This window comes from Macaca thibetana, chromosome 1 (genome assembly GCF_024542745.1).
Source record: "Macaca thibetana thibetana isolate TM-01 chromosome 1, ASM2454274v1, whole genome shotgun sequence".
Lineage (NCBI taxonomy): Eukaryota > Metazoa > Chordata > Mammalia > Primates > Cercopithecidae > Macaca > Macaca thibetana.
Genome location: NC_065578.1, coordinates 398375 through 417632, shown reverse-complemented (window position 1 = coordinate 417632; position 19258 = coordinate 398375). Strand labels below are relative to the sequence as shown.

General features: G+C 66.2%; 3 protein-coding genes across 4 annotated transcripts in view; all 3 read left to right on the top strand.

Moving 5' to 3' along the window:
* SDF4 (stromal cell derived factor 4) overlaps positions 1–2809 on the top strand; it is a 77106-nt gene extending 74297 nt beyond the window's left edge. Inside the window, exons 5-7 of one of the 2 annotated variants that reach the window (XM_050786248.1) lie at positions 742–900; positions 1036–1211; positions 2007–2809. In XM_050786248.1, coding sequence (XP_050642205.1) covers positions 742–900; positions 1036–1211; positions 2007–2183 — 512 coding nt within the window. In that variant the 3' untranslated portion in view covers positions 2184–2809. Of the gene's footprint in view, positions 1–741; positions 1212–2006 lie in introns of both variants that reach the window. The other variant, XM_050786255.1, reaches the window with a different exon arrangement.
* A 2613-nt stretch (positions 2810–5422) lies between these two features.
* TNFRSF4 (TNF receptor superfamily member 4) lies at positions 5423–8660 on the top strand. The gene is made up of 7 exons (XM_050786380.1): positions 5423–5687; positions 5890–6012; positions 6553–6654; positions 6940–7006; positions 7852–8048; positions 8158–8286; positions 8364–8660. Exons 1-7 carry the CDS (start codon positions 5543–5545, stop codon positions 8432–8434), a joined length of 834 nt encoding a protein of 277 aa, XP_050642337.1. The 5' UTR covers positions 5423–5542; the 3' UTR covers positions 8435–8660.
* A 4703-nt stretch (positions 8661–13363) lies between these two features.
* Positions 13364–16405, top strand: TNFRSF18 (TNF receptor superfamily member 18). Its single transcript, XM_050786790.1, has 5 exons — positions 13364–13547; positions 14395–14517; positions 15449–15536; positions 15687–15889; positions 15955–16405. Exons 1-5 carry the CDS (start codon positions 13379–13381, stop codon positions 16077–16079), a joined length of 708 nt encoding a protein of 235 aa, XP_050642747.1. The 5' UTR covers positions 13364–13378; the 3' UTR covers positions 16080–16405.
* Positions 16406–19258: the final 2853 nt, after the last annotated feature.

The window sequence follows — 19258 nt, the reverse complement described above, 5'->3', positions numbered from 1 at the left end:
ACCGTGTCCCAGCCGGGAGGCTCTGCTCAGCCCCTGTCTCAGTCATTTCTAGAAACTGTGTTTTCCTCCCTGTGACGTCACACATGACGGAAACGGAAAGGGCAGTGAGTCCTTTGCCCTGCGGCGCCAGGGCGGTCCTCCGTGTGGGTGATTGGCTCCTCCGGAGGGGCAGATGCGGGTGTGTGGGGGGGCCCAGGCCCATCCTGAGGGGTCCCGGGCATGAGGGGGTCTGAGCTATGTCCTGGGGATTCTGGGCCATGGGAAGGTTCTGGATCATGTCTTTGGGTGTCTGGGCTGTGTGGGGGGTCCAGGCCATGTCTTGGGGGTCCAGGCTGTGTGGGGTCCAGATTCTGACTTGGGAGTCTGGGCTGTGTCCGTGGGGAGTCATGGCCATCCATGTATCGGGGGTCCAGGGTAGGGGGTCCAGGCTGTCTTGGGGTATCTGGGCTGTGTGGGGGGTCCAGGCTGTGTTTGGGGGGGCCTGGGTCATATCTTGAGGGGTCCAAGCTTTGTCTTTGGGGATCAGGCCTGTGGGGGGCTCTGGGTTATGTCCTGGCGGGGGGTCCAGGCTGTGTCTTGGTTGTCTGGGCCATGTCCGGGGGACCTGTGAATCCTGGAGGGTGGGGCCCCGGTCTCGTGGGCGGCTATGTCCCTCAAGTTCAGGCAGCACCTCTCGGAGCTTTCTGGCTTTGCGTGCTGGCGTCTGTCTGCCTCGATGCCCACAGGCTGCGCCCCTCTCAGCACAGGAAGTCCTGGAGAACCTGAAGGACCGCTGGTACCAGGCAGACAGCCCCCCCGCGGACCTGCTGCTGACGGAGGAGGAGTTCCTGTCGTTCCTCCACCCCGAGCACAGCCGGGGGATGCTCAGGTTCATGGTGAAGGAGATCGTCCGGGACCTGGGTGAGGCTGGGTCCAGCCTGGCTGGCGCGCCAGGGCCCGGGGACCAACGGCAGGGGCTGGGCATCGCCGGGAAGTCGGGTAAGGTCCTGCGGGAGCCCCAGCCTGGGTGTGGGCTGATCCGTTCCCGTCTCACAGACCAGGACGGGGACAAGCAGCTGTCCCTGCCGGAGTTCGTCTCCCTGCCCGTGGGCACCGTGGAGAACCAGCAGGGCCAGGACATTGACGACAACTGGGTGAAAGACAGAAAAAAGGAGTTTGAGGAGCTCATTGACTCCAACCACGACGGCATCGTGACGGCAGAGGAGCTGGAGGTGAGCCCTGGTGCAGCCGCGTCCCGGAGCCAGCCCTGCGAGGCACTGTGTGCGGAGGGGCCGGCGGATCTGGGCCTGAGACAGGAAGCCATGCTGGTGTCCAGCCTGAAACTCCCCCTGGGCCGGTCACTGGGGCGTTTGCTCAGTGGCGTCCACCAGACCGCGTGGCCATGGTTGGCGTTTAGGTTCAAATGGATCAGAGACAGGCGAGCCTGGCCGGGCTCCATCCTCAGGTTCTCACGGCCCCTTTTTAACGGGACCACAAGGGGAAGCTCCTGCTGGGCCCAACTTGGAGGCAGGTGCAGGTGGGCGGGGCGGCCTGTGCCACATGGCTGGAATTTACCACCTTCCTTTGAAGCGTTTTCACTGGTATCATGTGTAGGCTTGTTTGTCTCCACTGCTGAATGAGTCACCTTGTTTTTATGTAGAATCCTGTGATCCCTGGCGACAGCCAGTGAGCCCGGCCCAGGTTAGGGATCCTTCAGAACTGGGGTTCAGGCCGGGGTAGCCCCTGTACCCCGTGACCCCTGCCGGCCACGGGCAGGCCTTCCAGGGCCCCCGGCTTCTCCCTGCCCTGTGCCCTTCTCATTTGTGCCGCCTCCCTTCGGGAACCTTCCAGAACATGCCCACACTCCCGCTGCAGCCAGCAGGCACCTTAAATAGCCACTTCGTGTGGATGACCGCGGAGCTCGGGCCCAGCTGTTCCTCCCCCGAGCGGAGCCGGGAGGGCCTCCCGGGCGGCTGGCACTGGGAGGGGGAAAGGCGGATGCTGACCTGTGCCCCGCTCGCCCGCAGAGCTACATGGACCCCATGAACGAGTACAACGCCCTGAACGAGGCCAAGCAGATGATCGCGGTCGCGGACGAGAACCAGAACCACCACCTGGAGCCCGAGGAGGTGCTCAAGTACAGCGAGTTCTTCACCGGCAGCAAGCTGGTGGACTACGCGCGCAGCGTGCACGAGGAGTTCTGAGCGCCCAGCGCGCCCCGCGCACCACCAGAGCGGCCCCGCGGGTGACTCCAGGCTCCGTGGCTGTCCCGGAGCCCAGCCCCTCCCTGCCACCCACCACCGGCCGACCGTGGCCGCCCCAGTTGATCAGCGACGAGTTCCCCCACAGCGCGCACCCCCGCGAGGCTCAGCGAGGCGTCCCCACCGCGGCGCGCACCCCGGCGAGGCTTCTGCTGTGATGCGGCCGGGGTGCGGGGCTGGGCTGCGGCTCCGCGGCGCCTCCTCCTCCCTGGTCCCTCGAAATCGCTGCATCTCACTTCTGAGAACGAAATCTCGCTTCAGGCACTCTGCCGACGGCGCTGACCGCATCGCGGCCGGAACCTCTGGGCCCGGCCCCTCCCAGGGCCACCGCTCCGTGGGAAATAACAGCTTCTCCGTTTCCTTGAAAACTGAACGATTATTAAAAATAGATTAAACTTCGCTGGAAATGAGTAGCCACGAAGTTCAGGGGAGGGCGCCTGGTCCTTCCCGGGCCTGGCAGGTTGGAGCCACCCAGGTCCCACAGCTGCCGCCGAGAAAATGCGAATATTTGTTGTGACAAGAATCACATTAATTTACTGTAAACATAGTTGCCTTTTTGGTCAGCTTCATTCTTTGGGTGTGAAACAAAACACAACACCAGCGTGGCACGTCTGTGGTCAGAGTTTCCGCTGGAGGCAGATGCTGGGTCAGGCGGAGGTCGTGGCCCGTCGGAGGTGATTCTCCTGGCCGGCAGGGACGGCAGGGGCTCTGGGAGGACGGGGGGCAGCGGTGTGTGTGTGAGCAGGGGTCCTGGGGGCAGCAGAAGTGTCCATTGAGTTTGGGGTTTGGACATTTAAGGCAGGAGCCAGAGCCACCTAGGGGAGTTTTGGGTGGAGGATGGCAAGGCCTTCGGGTGCAGAGGGGCGGGCCCAGCCCCGGGAGGGGCAGAGAAGGGGGGGTGTGAGGACGGCTGGTGGGGGTCCCGCCCTGTGGCGTGTGGGGGCCCAGGCTCTTTCCTGGCTTTCCCGGCGGGAGCTCAAGGAAGCCAGGAGTGCCCCCTCCTCAGTCTGCCCTGCAGTGCCCGTGTGACTGGCCTCTGCCCGGAGCCCACCTGCCCAGGCGCCCCTACGGGGCCGAGAGAGCAGGTTGGCACCTGGGCTGGTTCCCAGGCAAACAGGATTCACAGAGCCATGGCCAGGCAGGTGTTGGGAGGAAGGTCCCGTGCCCTACTGGAAGTGGCTGTAATTCCCTGGAGCCAACCTTCGGTGGCCTGGACTTTGCCCTTCCCCATCCATGGCCCCAGGCCAGAGCCAGGGACCATCACAGCCTCAGCAGCTGAGGGCCGTTCACCCAGAAGTGGGAGGTGTGAGCTGAGGCCATGCTGGACTGGACATGAGGGCGGGGGGACAGCTGGGTGTGTGGCGGCACCTGACCCTTCCGAGGCCCCGGCCACCTCCAGTCTGGTACTGGAGGAGCAGTGGCCACCCACGGGCTGCCCTGGGCCGCCCGCGACACCACTGTGCAGAGTGGAGAGCCCAGCCCCTGGGGATGTGGTTTGAGCTGCAGGCTGCCTTGCAGACCTCGGGTGTCCTCAGCTCTGGGTCGGTGTCCAGTCTCCTGTGGCCACTCCACATCCGGTTCCGTGGACACAGCGGGGCTTTCTCGGACCTGTGAGCTTCAGCCCAAGACAAGGAGACCTGAGCTTCCTGGGCAGCTTCAAGCAGGAGGGGCCATGCCCTACCCTGGGGCCACTGCAGGTGCCAGCAACGTGCTGGGGGTGCCCTCTCCATGGTGCATGGGCCCCACTCACTGCACTTGTGGGCAGACACGGCCACTTAGGCCCCAGGAGAGCAGTGTTGCCCATCAAGACCCCCAGCTCACCTGAACCTCCAAGAAACCAATTGCAAATACAAGCTTTTTCTCACTGTCGGTGGGAAACCCATGTGAACGCTGGGTGGAAACTTCCAGAAAATTCCAGAACTTTCCTTTTCTGCCCACCTGGGTTGGGGTGTGCACATGCACGCACACGCACTGTCTGGGATGCTCTGAGCCCTTTCAGGATCCTCTCTACTTGTGGGGTTATGGGGAGGGTGACCAAGTTAGGGACCCTCAGTACAAGGGTGAGTGGCCTCTCCCTCCACTCCTTCCCCCTCCAGGCCCAGCGGCCTCCATGGCTGGGAATTTCCCGCGGGTGGGCAGAGGGCAGGCAGCTGTTTCCTGTGCTTCTGGGAGGAGGGGATTTCCAGGCCCTTCCCCGCTGCTCTGTTCCCCTAGAGGCCCCTCTCCACTTGGCAACTTTAAAAATGAACTTTTGGATAATCACAGGCTGGTCACAGTTACTTGAAAGGTACAGAAGGGACCCAGGGAGCCTCTGGCCCCGCACCTGCTCCCCGGCTCTCCAGGCAGTTCCTGTTCTCTGGGCAACCCGTGGAACCTGAGAGCTGTCTGCATCGAGGGAGAAACCTGCCTGCGTGTCCACGTGTGCCAGGTCATCCAGGACCCACCCTCACGACCTCCTCGGAGGCCTGTCTCCAAACACCGCCACATGGGGGTTAGGGCTTCCATGCAGGAATTTAAGGGGCACAGTTCAGCCGTAGACACCTGCCCTGCTCAGGCACACTCAGCGTGGGCCCTGGTCACGGAGCCTCGCTCTGTCGCCCAGGCTGGAGTGCAGTGGCACGATCTCAGCTTTGCAACCTCTGTCTCCCAGGTTCACGTGATTCTGCTGCCTCAGCCTCCCGAGTAGCTGGAATTACAAGCACCCACCACCTCGCCCAAATAATTTTTGTATTCAGTAGAGACGGGATTTCGCCATGTTGGCCAGACTGGTCTCGAATTCCTGACGTCAGGTGATCCACCTGCCTTGGCCTCCCAAAGTGCTGGGATTACAGGCATGAGCCACAGCGCCTGGCCGTGGGTGTCTGTCTTACCATGGCTGTGGTCACTGCTGCTCAGAGCTAGTCTTGGGCACTCAAGGGGGACCATGGTCCAGCAGTGTCACAGCTCCGAAGGTCCAGACTGAACAGTTGCCGCTCCTGACTCAGTGCTGCCTCAGTTTACCCACGTGCTCCATGAACCTTTTTGCTGAGGGTTGAGTCGCAGGCCAGGCCCTACTGTGCCCTGGGGTCTGAACATGGTGGTCTTGGGCCGAAGAGGGCAGAAGGCAGAATAAGCCAATGCTGAGGGTGTCCAGACCCCGCCTTTGTGCCCAGCCCACAGCCAGGGTCCCCAGCCTGCCACCTTCCTCCTCCCGCCTCCTCTGCCCTCCTCCCCTCTCCCCTCCCCTCTCCTCCCCTCCTCCACAGTCCTTATAGCCACACCCCGCAAGGAAAACCCAGACTCTGGCGACAGCGGAGACGAGGATGTGTGTGGGGGCTCGGCGGCTGGGCCGGGGGCCGTGTGCGGCTCTGCTCCTCCTGGGCCTGGGGCTGAGCACCACGGCGAAGCTCCACTGTGTCGGGGACACCTACCCCAGCAACGACCGGTGCTGTCAGGAGTGCAGGCCAGGTGAGGCCCAGCTTCAGGAGGGTCTGCCACGCACGGGGCACTCCAGGGACTGGGGGCTGGGGCAGGGATGGGCCAGCCAGGAGGCTGGTCCTGGGGAGGGGGCAGGCAAGGGGCCCGCCAAGCCTGGCAGAGGAGCCGTTTGGGGAGTCCACGGGCGCAAGCCCGGGGCCTGACCGCTGCCTGACGCTGGCCTCTGCTGCAGGCAACGGGATGGTGAGCCGCTGCAACCGCTCCCAGAACACGGTGTGCCGTCCGTGCGGGCCCGGCTTCTACAACGACGTGGTCAGCGCCAAGCCCTGCAAGGCCTGCACATGGTGCAACCTCAGTGAGCTCCCACCTGGCCCCACAGCCCCACCCGGCACAGGGGGCGGCAGCCTGGCAGCCACATTCCCACGCAGCAGCACGGGGCCCCCACAGCCACAGAAACGAACCTCAAACCACAGTGGGGTCTGCTCCGCCACAGGGTCCTTTGAGGAGCTGAGGCATCTCCCGGGGCACCCCCACTCCTTCCGGGCCCAGACTCGGCCCAGGCCACGTGGAGTCGGGGAGACCCCTCTGGCCATGTGGCCTGGCCCTGCTGGCCCGAGCAGTGAGGCTGGGGGCCTGGGCCATGGAGACCCTGCCTCAGGCAGTGCTGGCGACTGGAGGTGGTGGAGGGGTAGGGAAGGGTGGCTGGGGCTGCCACAGAACCAGCCCCAGGTTGTGGCCAGGAAGGGAGGGCCTCGGGGGCTGTAGGGGCTCCACACCTTGGGGGAGGCTGCAGACCCCCGCCCATGGCCCTCTCTGTGGTGGGGAGGCCAACCTGTCCTTCTTGGGGACCCTGTCCACAGCCCCCACCTGATAACCCCCTCCGGCCCCTGCTCAGGAAGTGGGAGTGAGCGGAAACAGCCGTGCACGGCCACACAGGACACAGTCTGCCGCTGCCGGGCGGGCACCCAGCCCCTGGACAGCTACAAGCCTGGAGTTGGTGAGCTCGGTGGCTGCGGCCGGCAGTTGGGGGTGTCCCAGCGGCTGTCTGTGACGCAGATGGGCCGTGGGCCGCAGGGAACCGGCCCCACTGGTGCCTCCTCTGGCATCCTCAAGACGGGGCTCCCAGGTCAGGGCCCACGGGTGGGATGTGGGCAGGGAGGGCTTCCAGAGGCCAAACCCACCACCCGGCCGTGGGGGGCGAGTGGCAACCCACAGGCTCTGCCCCATGTCCCCAGCACCCAGGGCCTGTGGGCAGCCCCTGACCACCCTATCTTTGTTGCAGACTGTGCCCCCTGCCCTCCAGGGCACTTCTCCCCGGGCGACAACCAGGCCTGCAAGCCCTGGACCAAGTGAGGGGCTGGGGGTGCTGGGGGTCCTGGGGGGCGGGGGGGCTCAGGGGTTGGAGGGGCTGGGAGGGGTGGGGGGGCTGGGGGGACCAAGGGTGGTTGCAGTGGGGGCTGGGGGGCTTGGGGGGGTGGGGGGGCTGGAAGGGGGCCAGGGGAGTGGGTAGTTAGGACGGAGGAGGGGCCTGGACAGGGGCTGGGAGGGGCTGGGGGGACCTGGGCGGGGCTGAATTTTTAGGAAGGCAGAGGGGCTGGGGGTCTGGGAGGGATTGGGGGGGTTAGGAGGGCAGAGGAGCCTGGCCAGGGGCTGGGAGGGGCTGGGGGGACCTGGGCGGGGCTGAGTTTTTAGGAAGGCAGAGGGGCTGGGGGTCTGGGAGGGATTGGGGGGGTTAGGAGGGCAGAGGAGCCTGGCCAGGGGCTGGGAGGCTGGGAGGGGCTGGGGGGCTGGGAGAGGCGGGGGGCAGGTGGGGAGAGGAAGGGGAGGTGCTGGTGGCCCTGGGGGCCTGGCTGTGTGGCTGGACCTAGTTGGGGAGCAGGAAGCTGCTGCCTGGGGGCAGCCTCTCCCCATGGGTGGAGCTGGGTGTGTGGGACCCTCACCCTCTGCAGCTGGGAGGCCCTGGGGGCACAGGACAGGGAAGTGCCGGTGGGGGTATAGATGTGGGAGAAGGGTGTGTGGCCTTGGAGGCCCCTGTGGAGGGCACGTGGGGCTGGGCAGGGCCCTTGGCTGCTACTGGCCTGGTGTCTGTGGTAGACGCTGCCTGAGGCTGGCCAGCGCGGACCCTGTCATCCCCACTGCATCTCCCGGGTCCCAGGGTGTTTCTGGCCTGAGCAACACCCGCTGCTCCCCACAGCTGCACCTTGGCCGGGAAGCACACCCTGCAGCCAGCCAGCAATAGCTCGGACGCCATCTGTGAGGACAGGGACCCCCCACCCACACAGCCCCAGGAGACCCAGGGCCCCCCGGCCAGGCCCACCACTGTCCAGCCCACTGAAGCCTGGCCCAGAACCTCACAGAGACCCTCCACCCGGCCCGTGGAGGTCCCCAGGGGTAAGGGCGCCTGGCCCAGCCCAGCAGGGCCCCCAACCCAAATAGGAGGAGGGGAGGGCGGCATGGGGGCCCCTCCTGTGGACTCCACCCAGCAGACCCCTTCCCGCAGGCCCTGCGGTTGCTGCCATCCTGGGCCTGGGCCTGGCGCTGGGGCTGCTGGGCCCCCTGGCCATGCTGCTGGCCCTGCTCCTGCTCCGGAGGGACCAGAGGCTGCCCCCCGATGCCCCCAAAGCCCCTGGTGAGTGCCTCGTGGCCCTGCCCCACTGCCCCCACGCGTGAGGCCCACCCACCAATCTCTCCTTTTCTCCCCCCCAGGGGGAGGCAGTTTCCGGACCCCCATCCAAGAGGAGCAGGCTGACGCGCACTCCGCCCTGGCCAAGATCTGACCCGGGCCCACCAAGGTGGATGCTGGGCCCCGCCAGGCTGGAGCCCGGAGGTCTGCTGGGCGAGCAGGGCAGGCGCCGGCCGCCCGCCCCGCCACGCTCCTGGGCCACTCTGCGCCGTTCTAGGTGCCGCTGGCTGCCTCCGGCTCTCTGCTTACGTATGCCATGCATACCTCCTGCCTCGCCGGGCCACAATAAAACCTTGGCAGACGGGAGTCTCCAACTGGCACTGTGGGCTGCGCACCTGTGGCAGGGAGGCCCGGGCCGTGCCCGCCTCTGGCTGGAGAAGGGTCTTGGGCCAGGGTGGAGGTAGCAGGTAGTGGGGTCAAGTGGGACCCTGGAGGTGGGTCCCTGGGTGCAAGTTCTAGATTGAGTGGGGAGCGGGGGAGTGATTGGGAAGGCTCAGGCCCAGGGCCGCCTGGCGTGGGGGTTGCTGGCCGGCCGCTGACAAGGGTCACCCTGAGCCCAGGGTCACCCAAGGAGCTTGGGAGCGGCTGATCCCTGGGCCTCTGTGTCCTTGAAGGAAGAGTGTAGAGACCGCCCCTCTTCCCCTCCACACCTGCACCCACCCCCTGCTGCAGCTGGAGGTGGTCCCGGGGCCCCTGAACACCCAGAGGAGTCCCTGCAAGGGCCCCTACGTCCCTGCCATGGGTGTCCAGGGGGACAATCACCTTGGAAACCACGGTTTCTGCTTGAGCCAAACTTCTGTCCACCCTGAGGCCCGGCTATGCCACTCCTGTGCACTTACCCACCACCAAGAGGCCTGGGATCTGCACGAGAATGTCCACAGTGACCTCACGTAACGTGGCCCCACAGTGGAGAACGTCCACAGCGACCTCACGTAACGTGGCCCCACAGTGGAGAAACCCAGGCGTCCGCCAGCAGCGTGGATGCATGAGTGCTGGCGTGTTCAGATGAGCTCCCAGCTCCCCGGCCCACACCACAGGTGTCCAAAGAAGGTCCCGAGGACCCGGAGCCATCCCTGGCCACATGGGAATCCTCCCAGCCGGTGTCTGGGAGTGGGGTGTCCTCCAAGCAGCACATGGGAGTGGGGTGTCCTCCGAGCCGGTGTCTGGGAGTGGGGTGTCCTCTGAGCCGGTGTCTGGGAGTGGGGTGTCCTCCGAGCAGCACATGGGAGTGGGGTGTCCTCCGAGCCGGTGTCTGGGAGTGGGGTGTCCTCTGAGCCGGTGTCTGGGAGTGGGGTGTCCTTCAAGCAGCACAGAGGCTGCTCCCCTGAGGCCACAGCTCGGGAACAAGGCAGGAGCAGCCCTGCAGGCCTCCCACACAGAAGACACCCCGGGTGTCCGAGCGACGTCTGTGTCCCTCGGGAGGTGGAGGTGCCTGTTTGCCTCCGTTGTGCGGAACGGCGGTCAGGGGCAGAAGTGAGTGAAATCCTCCCAAGGGCTAAGCGGTCTCACTCCACATTTTTTTTTGCCAGAGTCTCACTCTGTCTCCAGGCTGGAGTGCAGTGGCGCAATCCCAGCTCACTGCAAGCTCCGCCTCCCGAGTTCACGCCATTCTCCTGCCTCAGCCTCCTGAGTAGCTGGGACTACAGGCGCCGCCACCACGCCGGCTGATGTTTGTATTTTATTAGAGACAGGGTTTCACCATGTTGGCTAAGCTGGTCTTGAACTCCTGACCTCAGGTGATACACCTGCCTCAGCCCCCTAGAGTGCTGGGATTCCAGGTGTGAGCCACCACGCCCGGCCCTCACTGCACTCATGAATGAGAAACACGGCTGAGCCCGGGCACGGTGGCTCAGGCCTAGAATCCCAGCACTTTGGGAGGCTGAGGCAAGAGGCTCAAGAGTCTGACACCTGCCTGGGTAACATGGCAAGACCCTTTCTCTATGAAAAACAGAAGAAATCAGCCAGGTGGACCATGCCTGTGGTCCCGGCTACTTGGGAGGCCAAGCTGGGAGGATCACTTGAGCCCAAGAGGTCGAGGCTGTAGTGAGATGTGACTGAACAAATAATAAAATGAAATTTAAAAAATTAATTAAGAAGAAACACATGAAGCCTCATGGAAGGTTTTGCTGAGGGCCTGGCACAGCCTGGACGCTCCGGCCGCCGTGGCTGGTGTGGTCCAGCCCTGCAGCTGCACCTACTGCTGCACAGAGCGTCCCCGGGCCAGCCTCTGCGTCCTCCATCAGCACGCACTGCCCACGGCTGTCCAGGCCCCTGTGCCTGGCGGACGGCTCCCCTCTCCGCCGATGTTGTGGAAGTGGGGAACCGCCTCGGGGGCGCACAATGGGAGCGCCACGCACCACTCACAGCAGCCCAAGGTGCCGGGACCACAGCGGGCTGTAAGGAAGACGCCCATCTCTGGCCTTGGGCTGCCCCAGACCCCTCCTGCGTCTGCGGCTGGTTTTCTCCCCCGTTTCTCTCTCTCCTCAAACCTCCGTCTTCCACCCACTCTCTGCCAACCACAAGCCTCCGCCTGCTGCGGAGGGAAGTCAGAGGCCATCCTGTCCCCCACCCAGCACCTTCACCGAGTTCCCCGGGTTCCTGCACAGGGTTCAACCTGCAGGCCCTGTACGGGGTTGGGGCCGTGCCTCTGAGAGCCCCCAGGCCCCCGCCCCGTGGGGCAGGCGAGGCCAGGCCTGCAGGCAGGATGGCGGGTGGGTGGGGGAAGGGGTCCGGTGGCCAGGACTGGAGCGGCCGGCCAGATCCCATGGGGCTGGCAGGTCGAAGGCTGTGGGAAAAGGGCCTCTTCCCCAAACCTGGCACCCACACCCATCGCTTCCTGTTTCCTCTCCTCTGGGCACAGCACCCCCCAGGCCCTGTGGGACTTATTCCCCAGCCAGGACCCCCTGCTGCACCCCCAGATGGACAAGAGGCCACCTGCTCTTGGTCTCTGTGCTCACCCCCCGACCCCCTCACCTGACACCACCTCTGTTGGCAACTCCTGCGCCATCTGTGCCCCAGGCTCCGCCTGAGCTCTGGCCCGGTGCCCATCTGCACCCCCCCCCGGGCCCCACAGTTGCCCTTCTGGATGCACGCAAGGGCTGCCCCTCGCCCGGCAGCCGCCCTCGCCCGGCCACCCTGTGGGCTGCTCTCCTGCGTGAATGCCCCGTCGTTTGTGTCATTGGCGAGGTGCTCACAAAATACCAGAAAATAAGATGAACAAAATCACCTCCAGCCTCGCAGCCCAAGGACAGAAGTCATGGGGAGCCAGTGAGGGGCCTTCCGCAGCGAGAGGGACGGGAGGCGGACGTCACACCCCCGGCAGCCCCTCCGGGGACTCTGTGTGGGGAGCTGCTCGGGCTGCGCCACGGGGCGGGGGGTCCTCTGCCCGCTGGCCGCCTCCCACTTGGCCCATAAACTGCTTGCCCTCCTAACTCTGTCCCTGCCTCTGGAAGCAGGACTCGCACCGTGTGGTTGATGAACATTTATTTAATTTTTTGGGACTGATGAGCGTTATTTACAGGGGACGCATTGTGTCTTCTCGGGCTGCCATCTACCGGCACTCGCCAGGATTGGGGTGAGCCCAAGCTGGTGCAGAACTCCCAGGGTTTTGAAACGGGCAGGGGCGCAGCCCAGCCTGCCCGGGGTCTCCTCCCTGAGCACCTTCGCCTGGCGTCCGGGTCTGACGGCACCTCTTTCTATCCAGGGGCCCAGAGCCCCTCCCAGGCTAGGGGCGGAATGAAGATCTCCAGGCCCCTCAAAGGCCCCCAGGCCCAGATGGCCCCACCCCCTCCGTCTGAGTGTCCGGGCAGCCTGGAGCCGCGGAGACCCCTTCCTTTTCTGCAGTGTCTGAAGACGGCCTCTCCGAGGCAGGCTCCTCCATCTTGGATCTGAGAACTCCGGGGTGTCACAAACAGCTAATTCCCGTCATTTACCCTGGGAAAGGAGGAACCGCCTTATGGGGTGAGGTGGTGGCTGCAGGTCTCAAAGAGGTGTCTAACCACATCTAGCTGTGGGCACAGCTACGCTCAAGTTCCCGAGCCCCCGCCTCCAGCATTCCTGGGTTCTCCACTGTGCTGCACGGCACCGAAGCAGGGCTGGGCAATCCAGGGAGGCTTCCTGGTGGAGGCAGGGTCCCAGAACCCTGCAGTGCCCACAGGGGAAACTGAGGCTCAGAGAGACATAGGACAGCCTCCCAAGAGCTCTGCGAGGGGCTCCCCCTCAACGCCCTGCAGGACCCGGATCTGTCTGGTGCAATGGATGAAGACGGCTCCAGAGAGATCTGAATGGGAACCTGCCTGAGACATGGCAGACCCGGCAGGTCGCTCTGCCCTGGGCCTTGGGTACCCTTGGGGGCGGCTGACAGTGACCCGAGGAGGCACCACGCACCCTCTCGTCTCCCCACCAGCTCCTCCTGGTGCCCCCTCCCAAGCCCTGGGGAGCTTCCTGGGTTGGCAGCTGAGGGGGTCCTGGGGAGCTATAAGCAAGGGGGAGGGGAGGGAGCCCACAGGCCTGCAGCCCATGGTGAGTTTCACACACAGAGCTGGCCAGGTGGGGCGCGCTAAGCTGAGCGGCCCCGTCCCCATTCTGTGGGGTTCCCCAGCGCTGGGCTCCATGGCTGAGGCTCTCTGGGGGTGGCCAGGGTTTGCGGAGACCTCTCGGGGTCTCACAGACACCACCCAGAGGCGGTGGGATGGAGAGGGTGTGGCTGAGTCCCACTCTCCCGGTAGCCCCCACAGACAAGCTGTGGAACGCCGCCCCCGCTCCCCGCACTGGGGCCCACCGTGGCCGCAGACTTTGCACAGAAAACCTTTTTGATCCCCGCCAGCCCGGTTTCCCCGCCCCTGCCGGCGACTTGCTGCGATCGGGCTGTGTCTGCAGCGTCCACACCCCCTCCTCACACGCATCTCGCCGGGCGGAACTCTCGGGTCAGGAACAGTCCCAGTCACCTCCGGGCAGGGCGGTGAGGACGGGGACGGGGACGGGGCGAGTCCAACTTGCCGTGGCCTCCTGAAACCCAAGCGTGGCACGGCACGGGGCGATGTGTGCGTGCGGGACCCTGTGCTGCCTGGCGCTGCTGTGTGCGGCCAGCCTGGGTCAGCGCCCCACCGGGGGTCCCGGGTGCGGCCCTGGGCGCCTCCTGCTCGGGACGGGAAAGGACGCACGCTGCTGCCGCGTTCACCCGACGCGTTGCTGCCGCGATTACCAGGGTAAGTAAACCGTGTTTACTTACCACGGACCGGCCAAGGCGCGGCGCGGGAGCCGGGATGGGCGGGCGCCCCCTTCCCGTGCTCAGACCGGCGCCGCTGAGGTCTAAGGAGGGTGGGCACAGGGCCGCCAGCGGCCAGAGCCTTTCGGAGGGAGGCAGGATCCCAGAGAGACGTGGAGGCGTGCCAGCTCCAGCCAGTGGTCCCCGCGGCGAGGAGCAGGGGCGAGCCGGGTGGGAGCACCCTCAAGGGGGGTCTGGGGTCCCAAGGTGGAGGAGGGCTGTTCCAGGTCCTGCTGGGTGGGTCCTGAACCCTCGGCCATCACCCAGCTCCCCCTGCACCGCCGTCTGGCCTGCTGCCTGCCTCTGACCTGCACCTGGGGGTAAGGGTTCAACTGACACGGCCGGCCTGGAGAGGAATCTGGCAGGAAGTCACCTCAGAGCTTCTTCCTCCAGGGTTGGAAAGGGAGGCTCTGTCCGGAGGCCCAGTGTGGCTGGTGGGGACAGCGGCGCCTGGAGACCAGGCAGGCAGCCTCTGAGGTGTCCACGGGCCTCCAGGGGGCTTTGCACTGTTGGGGGCCATCCCTGGGTCCCACAGGGGCAGCCCCTGGTGGCATGTGCAGTCAGCGCCTGGGCAGAGGCAGCTGTGGGGCACAAAGGCGGAGCAGCCCCAGTCCACACGGTCCCAGGAGAGAGAGACACCTGGACAAACCCAGCGTCCGGACTCCCGGCCAGGAGCCCTCGGCTCCCTGGAGCCGACTGTGGGTGGGGAACGGACAACCCCGCTCCCCTGGAGGGCCGAGTAGGGGCCTCAGCCCAGCTGCTGGGGGCCTGGCTTGTCTCCTGCCCAGGCGAGGAGTGCTGCTCCGAGTGGGACTGCGTGTGTGTCCAGCCTGAATTCCACTGCGGAAACCCTTGCTGCACGACCTGCCAGCACCACCCTTGCCCCTCAGGCCAGGGGGTGCAGCCCCAGGGTAAGTCCTGGAGATGTCTGTGAGCGTCCACACAGGCCAGGGGGTCCACTAGGGCCCGAGGCAGAGCTCGTGGGCGCAGGTGTCCGGCATGTGTGGTGTGTGGGGTCCTGGGTCCTGAGAGGCCGGGCAGCCCAGGCCATGCTCGGGCACCACGGGCCATGCAACTCCAGGAGTGTCCCGTCCCCCCTTTCTCGGCCTGGGCTTTTCCATCCAGCACGAGGACTGTGAGACCCCTGTGTGTGGGGGGGGAGCTGTCTGGCTCTCAAGCCTGGGACACCCATCCTGTCTGTCCTCAGCGAATACCGAGCGAGCCTGCCCTGTGCCCCCCGAGTCCTGTCTGGGCCCCGAGCCTGCCCTGTGCCCCCCGAGTCCTGTCTGGGCCCCGAGCCTGCCCTGTGCCCCCCGAGTCCTGTCTGGGCCCTGGGGCTACACCTCCTCCTGGAACAAGCAGCTCAGGTCCTCTTGGCCGCTTGTTTACCTGATGGGAGGGGCCAGGCTGGGCACATGGGGGCTGTGAGGAGGTAGAACTGGGGAGGTTGTGTGAGGTTGGACAGGGCAGGGTCTGGGGTCAGCTGGGACCCAGCCTCACTCTTTCTGGGACCCTCTGTTCTACTGAGTCCTGCCTGGCCTCTGCCCGCCCTCAGCCCCCAATGGGCAGGCCCAGTGCACTCTGCGCTCCTCCCCCAGGTGCCCTCCCCAGGTCCCACCCCAGATGCCCCATCTGGGATGGGCAGACGCGGGCACTGACATCCAGGGCCCCAGTCCTGGGCCATCAAGGACTCTGTTGAATGGATGATGTGGGGGGGCATTCGACTCAGCAGCCAGACCCCAGATGGACCCCTGCACTGGCCTGACTCCATCCTCATCCATCCCAGCAACTCCAGCAGCTTCCCTCCCTCCTTCCCTCCCCAATCCCCCGACCCCGCACCAGGGAAATTCAGTTTTGGCTTCAGGTGTGTCGACTGTGCCTTGGGGACCTTCTCCAGGGGCCACGACGGCCACTGCAAACCTTGGACAGAGTGAGTCCTGGGTAGGCCCTGCCGGTGGCTGGGTGGTCCAGGCTCACTCTAAGGAAGGGTCCTCTCCTGTCCCTTGCACTGTGGCGAGCCCCAGACAGCGCCAAGGACAGCAGCCGGGGGCTGACTGGGGGCTGTGTCCGTGTATTCCAGCTGCACCCAGTTTGGGTTTCTCACCGTGTTCCCTGGAAACAAGACCCACAACGCCGTGTGCGTCCCAGGGTCCCCGCCGGCAGAGCCGCCTGGGTGGCTGACCATCGTCCTCCTGGCCGTGGCCGCCTGCGTCCTCCTCCTGACCTCGGCCCAGCTTGGACTGCACATCTGGCAGCTGAGGAGTCAGCCCACGGGGCCCCGAGGTCAGTCACAGCCTGGTGGGGGGAGGTGGGGGCCTGGCTGCCCGCTGACCGTGGCCCCTCTGCAGAGACCCAGCTACTGCTGGAGGTGCCGCCGTCGACCGAAGACGCCAGCAGCTGCCAGTTCCCTGAGGAGGAGCGGGGCGAGCGGCTGGCAGAGGAGAAAGGGCGGCTGGGAGACCTGTGGGTGTGAGCCTGGCCATCCTCTTGGGCCACCGACTGCAGCCAGCCCCTCCCTAGGAGCTCCCCGGGCTCCGAATTCTGCTCTGGGCCGGGCCCGGCTCCCCTGGCAGCAGAAGTGGGTGCAGGAAGGTGGCAGTGAGCAGCGCCCTGGACCATGCAGGTCGGCGGCCACAGCTGGGCCCTGCAGGAGTGAGAGAGAGACACAGCCATGGCCCCCTTCCTCCCTTACAGCACTGCTGGGGTGGGGTCTTAGGACGGGAGGCTGTGCCCGTGGGTGTGCAGTGCCCAGGACGGGACCCGGCTGCTTGGGGCCTTCAATAAACACTTGTCCAGTGACCTGAGTGGACGCATGCTGGGTGCTGGGGGCGGACGGGGCGCCGGGGCTGGGCTTTGGGGCATCGTGCCCATGCCTGGCCGTGGTCCCCTCCACAGGGGGCAAAGGGGAGGGCAGCCAGGGCCCATTCCGGGAACTCCTGGCTGGGTGGGGGTGGGGCCCGAGGAGGGGCCATTCCAGTCCTAGGCCCAGTGATCCTCAGGGATACAGGCTCAGCGGCTTCCCCAGTCAGGGGGCTCTTCTCTGGCGCCCCTGGATCTCTGGTTTCTGGCCACACAGCCTGCCGGCCCCTGGGTGCCCAGAGTCCAGGACTCACATCCAGCACTTTCCAGTGGTGGGGACCCTGTCTCCAGGCCAGCCCTCTCTCCTCACCACCCCACCCTTGGCCTGCCCAGCCTCCTGCTCCAGGTGAGATCTGATACCAGCTCGCTCTGCTACCGGGGAGTGGCGGGCAGGCCGGTGCAGGCCCCTCAGCAGCATCCAGGAGGCACCGCACACCTGGCCCCCAGCTCAACTCCCAGTGGGCGGCGGGCCCAGCTCACAATAGCTGGATGGGGCAGAGGCGGCATCAGCACCCACCCCACATGGGACCCAGAGTGTGGAGAGCCCAAGGGGGGCACAGGGACACCGGGGAAGGTGCCCAGCCCTGGAAGCAGGACCTGGCCTTTCGGCGCTGTAGCGTACTGGGCTCGGGGCTGGGTACTGGGCTCGGGGCTGGGTACTGGGCTCGGGGCTGGGTACTGGGCTCGGGGCTGGGTACTGGAAACTGGCTCGGGGCTGGGTACTGGGCACTGGGCTCGGTGCGCTCCTCCCGTGCGAGCCCCGGGGCGGCTGAGCGGTCGGGCCCTGCCCCGCGCACTCCTGCCTGCAGCCCGGGTTCCCCCCGCCCGGCCCCGGCTCCCCTCACGCGTCCCCCACACCGGGGCTGTCCCGCACCTTCCCCAGAAAACACCGGCGGCCCGCGCAGTGCGGGTCCCGCGGGGCTGACTCAGCGCGGAAACTCCTCGTGGGCGGCTTCGCGTGGGCCTCGGCGCGGAAACGTCAGCGCGGGGGCGGCGGGGCTGACGCACAGCGGCGGGCGGGGGATTCCGCGGGCTGCGGGGCGGGCTCGGGGCGGGGTCTCCGGGGTCTCCGGCTCCTCCCGGGCCCGCCCACGAGCTTCACCTGGAGCGCGAACCTCCGGGCCTGGGGGGCCCCCAGCGCGCGTCGCGGAGCCCGGGGAAGGCGGGGGGGACTCGCGCGTGGGGGCGGGTGCGCCTCCGGGGGTCTCGGGGGGAGGCCGAGGAGGGGGTCCCGGGGCGCGGAGGGCCGGGCGGCGCCGGGTGCGGAGAAGGGGCCGGGTGCGCCGCGGAGCGTCCCCCCCAGCAGCCCCCTCCCACTCGGGGCGCGGTGATCTCGGCTCCCCGGGGAGGGGAGGGCCCCTGCTCCACCTGGAAGCCCGACCCGCTGGCACAGCGCGGCCTCCCTCCGCCCGGAAAACCGCAGCCGCCCCGGCCTCCCGCTGGCGTCGGACTTTTGAGAAAAGGGCCTGAGGCCATCTCTGTTCCCAGAAGCGCTTCCGGCCGCCGCGGAGCCTCCCCCGCAGCAGCCCCCTCCCCACCCTCCACTGAGAGCGGGACTCGGCCGAACCCCGCAGCTGACAGGGACACCTGTGGCGGGGGCCCCTTCCCACCCGGACAGAGCTGGACACAGCCTTTCCCAGCCCCAGGACAGGTGGGGGGTCCTTGAGGGACAGGTGGCCCCCGGCTGCCCCAGCTGCTGGGGTCTGTGGTCTGACCAGGACCTGGGTCGTCACCGCTGTCCCCTCCGATGCTGGGGAAGCTCTGAGGACAGCACAAGAGAGGACTCGCTCCTCTTGGCCAGTGACCCTCATGGGAGGCGCCTGGCGGGGGAGGAAGCAGGCCCCGCCTCCCACACATCTCATCTTCCCGGAAACTCGAGGAATTGGGGGTCTTTCCGGAGTTGGTAATTCGGTTGTCCTGGTCCCGGCCTTAAAGACACACCCAGGGGAGAGGGGCTGGAGGGGGCAGGGGCGCAGGGGCCCATGGACACACCGGCCTCAAGTCCTCCAGGGTCCGAGGTCTCTTCAGCTGAAACACACGCAGGCCCACTGGCCCTCAGCTGACCCCAGGCTCTGGCTGCTGGTGAGGGTCTGTGCTGGCCAGGCCCCACGATGGAGGCTGTGGGGATGGAGGGTGTGTGGCTGTGCCTGGGGGCACTGAATGGGGGCAGCTGACTCCCCCATGCCTTCCCCTTGAGTCCCCTACCTGGCAGCAGGACCCAGGACTCACCCGTGGAAGAGAGAGGGGGAGGGGGGATGTGGGGGGCGTCAGCTGTCAGGAGCCTCTACCTTGGATCCCAGGCTCCAGCTTGGCGTCGTCTCCGGGAAGCCCCCCAGCCCTGCCTGAACTCCTCATGTCCGGGAGGGGTTCTGAGGCCTTTCCTGTGGCCCCTGGCTGGTCACTTCACTTGAGTATTGGGGAGCACCTTGTACTGCCAGATACTCAGGCACCCACAGTCCCCCCTCCCTGGGGGTCCATGCCGTTGTGGCTTCAAAGATGAGCACTTATGGACTGGGTGGTGGGGATGTGGCCGTTGCTCCTGGGTTCTCTGGAAACCTTGTTTATTCATTGACTTTCGGGCTCTTTGGGGCATCAAGGACTCCTGAGCAGCATCTGGATCCTCAGCTTAGGCCTTTGGGGGACCTTGGGTTGCGGGGGGTGGGGCTCGGTCAGGACGGGGCAGGCCACTGCCAACGTGCACCCTCCTCATGGGTTCTGGCGGTGACACATCCAATCAGGGCCCAGGGACGACAAAGGCTCCGTTGTCCCCTCGGGCTCAGGTGACCTCTGCTG

What these genes read in the sequence shown, in the direction of transcription:
- TNFRSF4 (XM_050786380.1), top strand. Translation starts at nt 5,543, where the DNA reads ATGTGTGTGGGGGCTCGGCGGCTGGGCCGGGGGCCGTGTGCGGCTCTG. An exon ending in CAGCTACAAGCCTGGAGTTG is followed by an intron (nt 6,655 to 6,939) that starts GTGAGCTCGGTG and finishes TCTTTGTTGCAG; the next exon opens with ACTGTGCCCCCTGCCCTCCA. An exon ending in GCCTGCAAGCCCTGGACCAA is followed by an intron (nt 7,007 to 7,851) that starts GTGAGGGGCTGG and finishes TGCTCCCCACAG; the next exon opens with CTGCACCTTGGCCGGGAAGC.
- TNFRSF18 (XM_050786790.1), top strand. Translation starts at nt 13,379, where the DNA reads ATGTGTGCGTGCGGGACCCTGTGCTGCCTGGCGCTGCTGTGTGCGGCC. An exon ending in TTGCTGCCGCGATTACCAGG is followed by an intron (nt 13,548 to 14,394) that starts GTAAGTAAACCG and finishes TCTCCTGCCCAG; the next exon opens with GCGAGGAGTGCTGCTCCGAG. An exon ending in TCAGCCCACGGGGCCCCGAG is followed by an intron (nt 15,890 to 15,954) that starts GTCAGTCACAGC and finishes GCCCCTCTGCAG; the next exon opens with AGACCCAGCTACTGCTGGAG.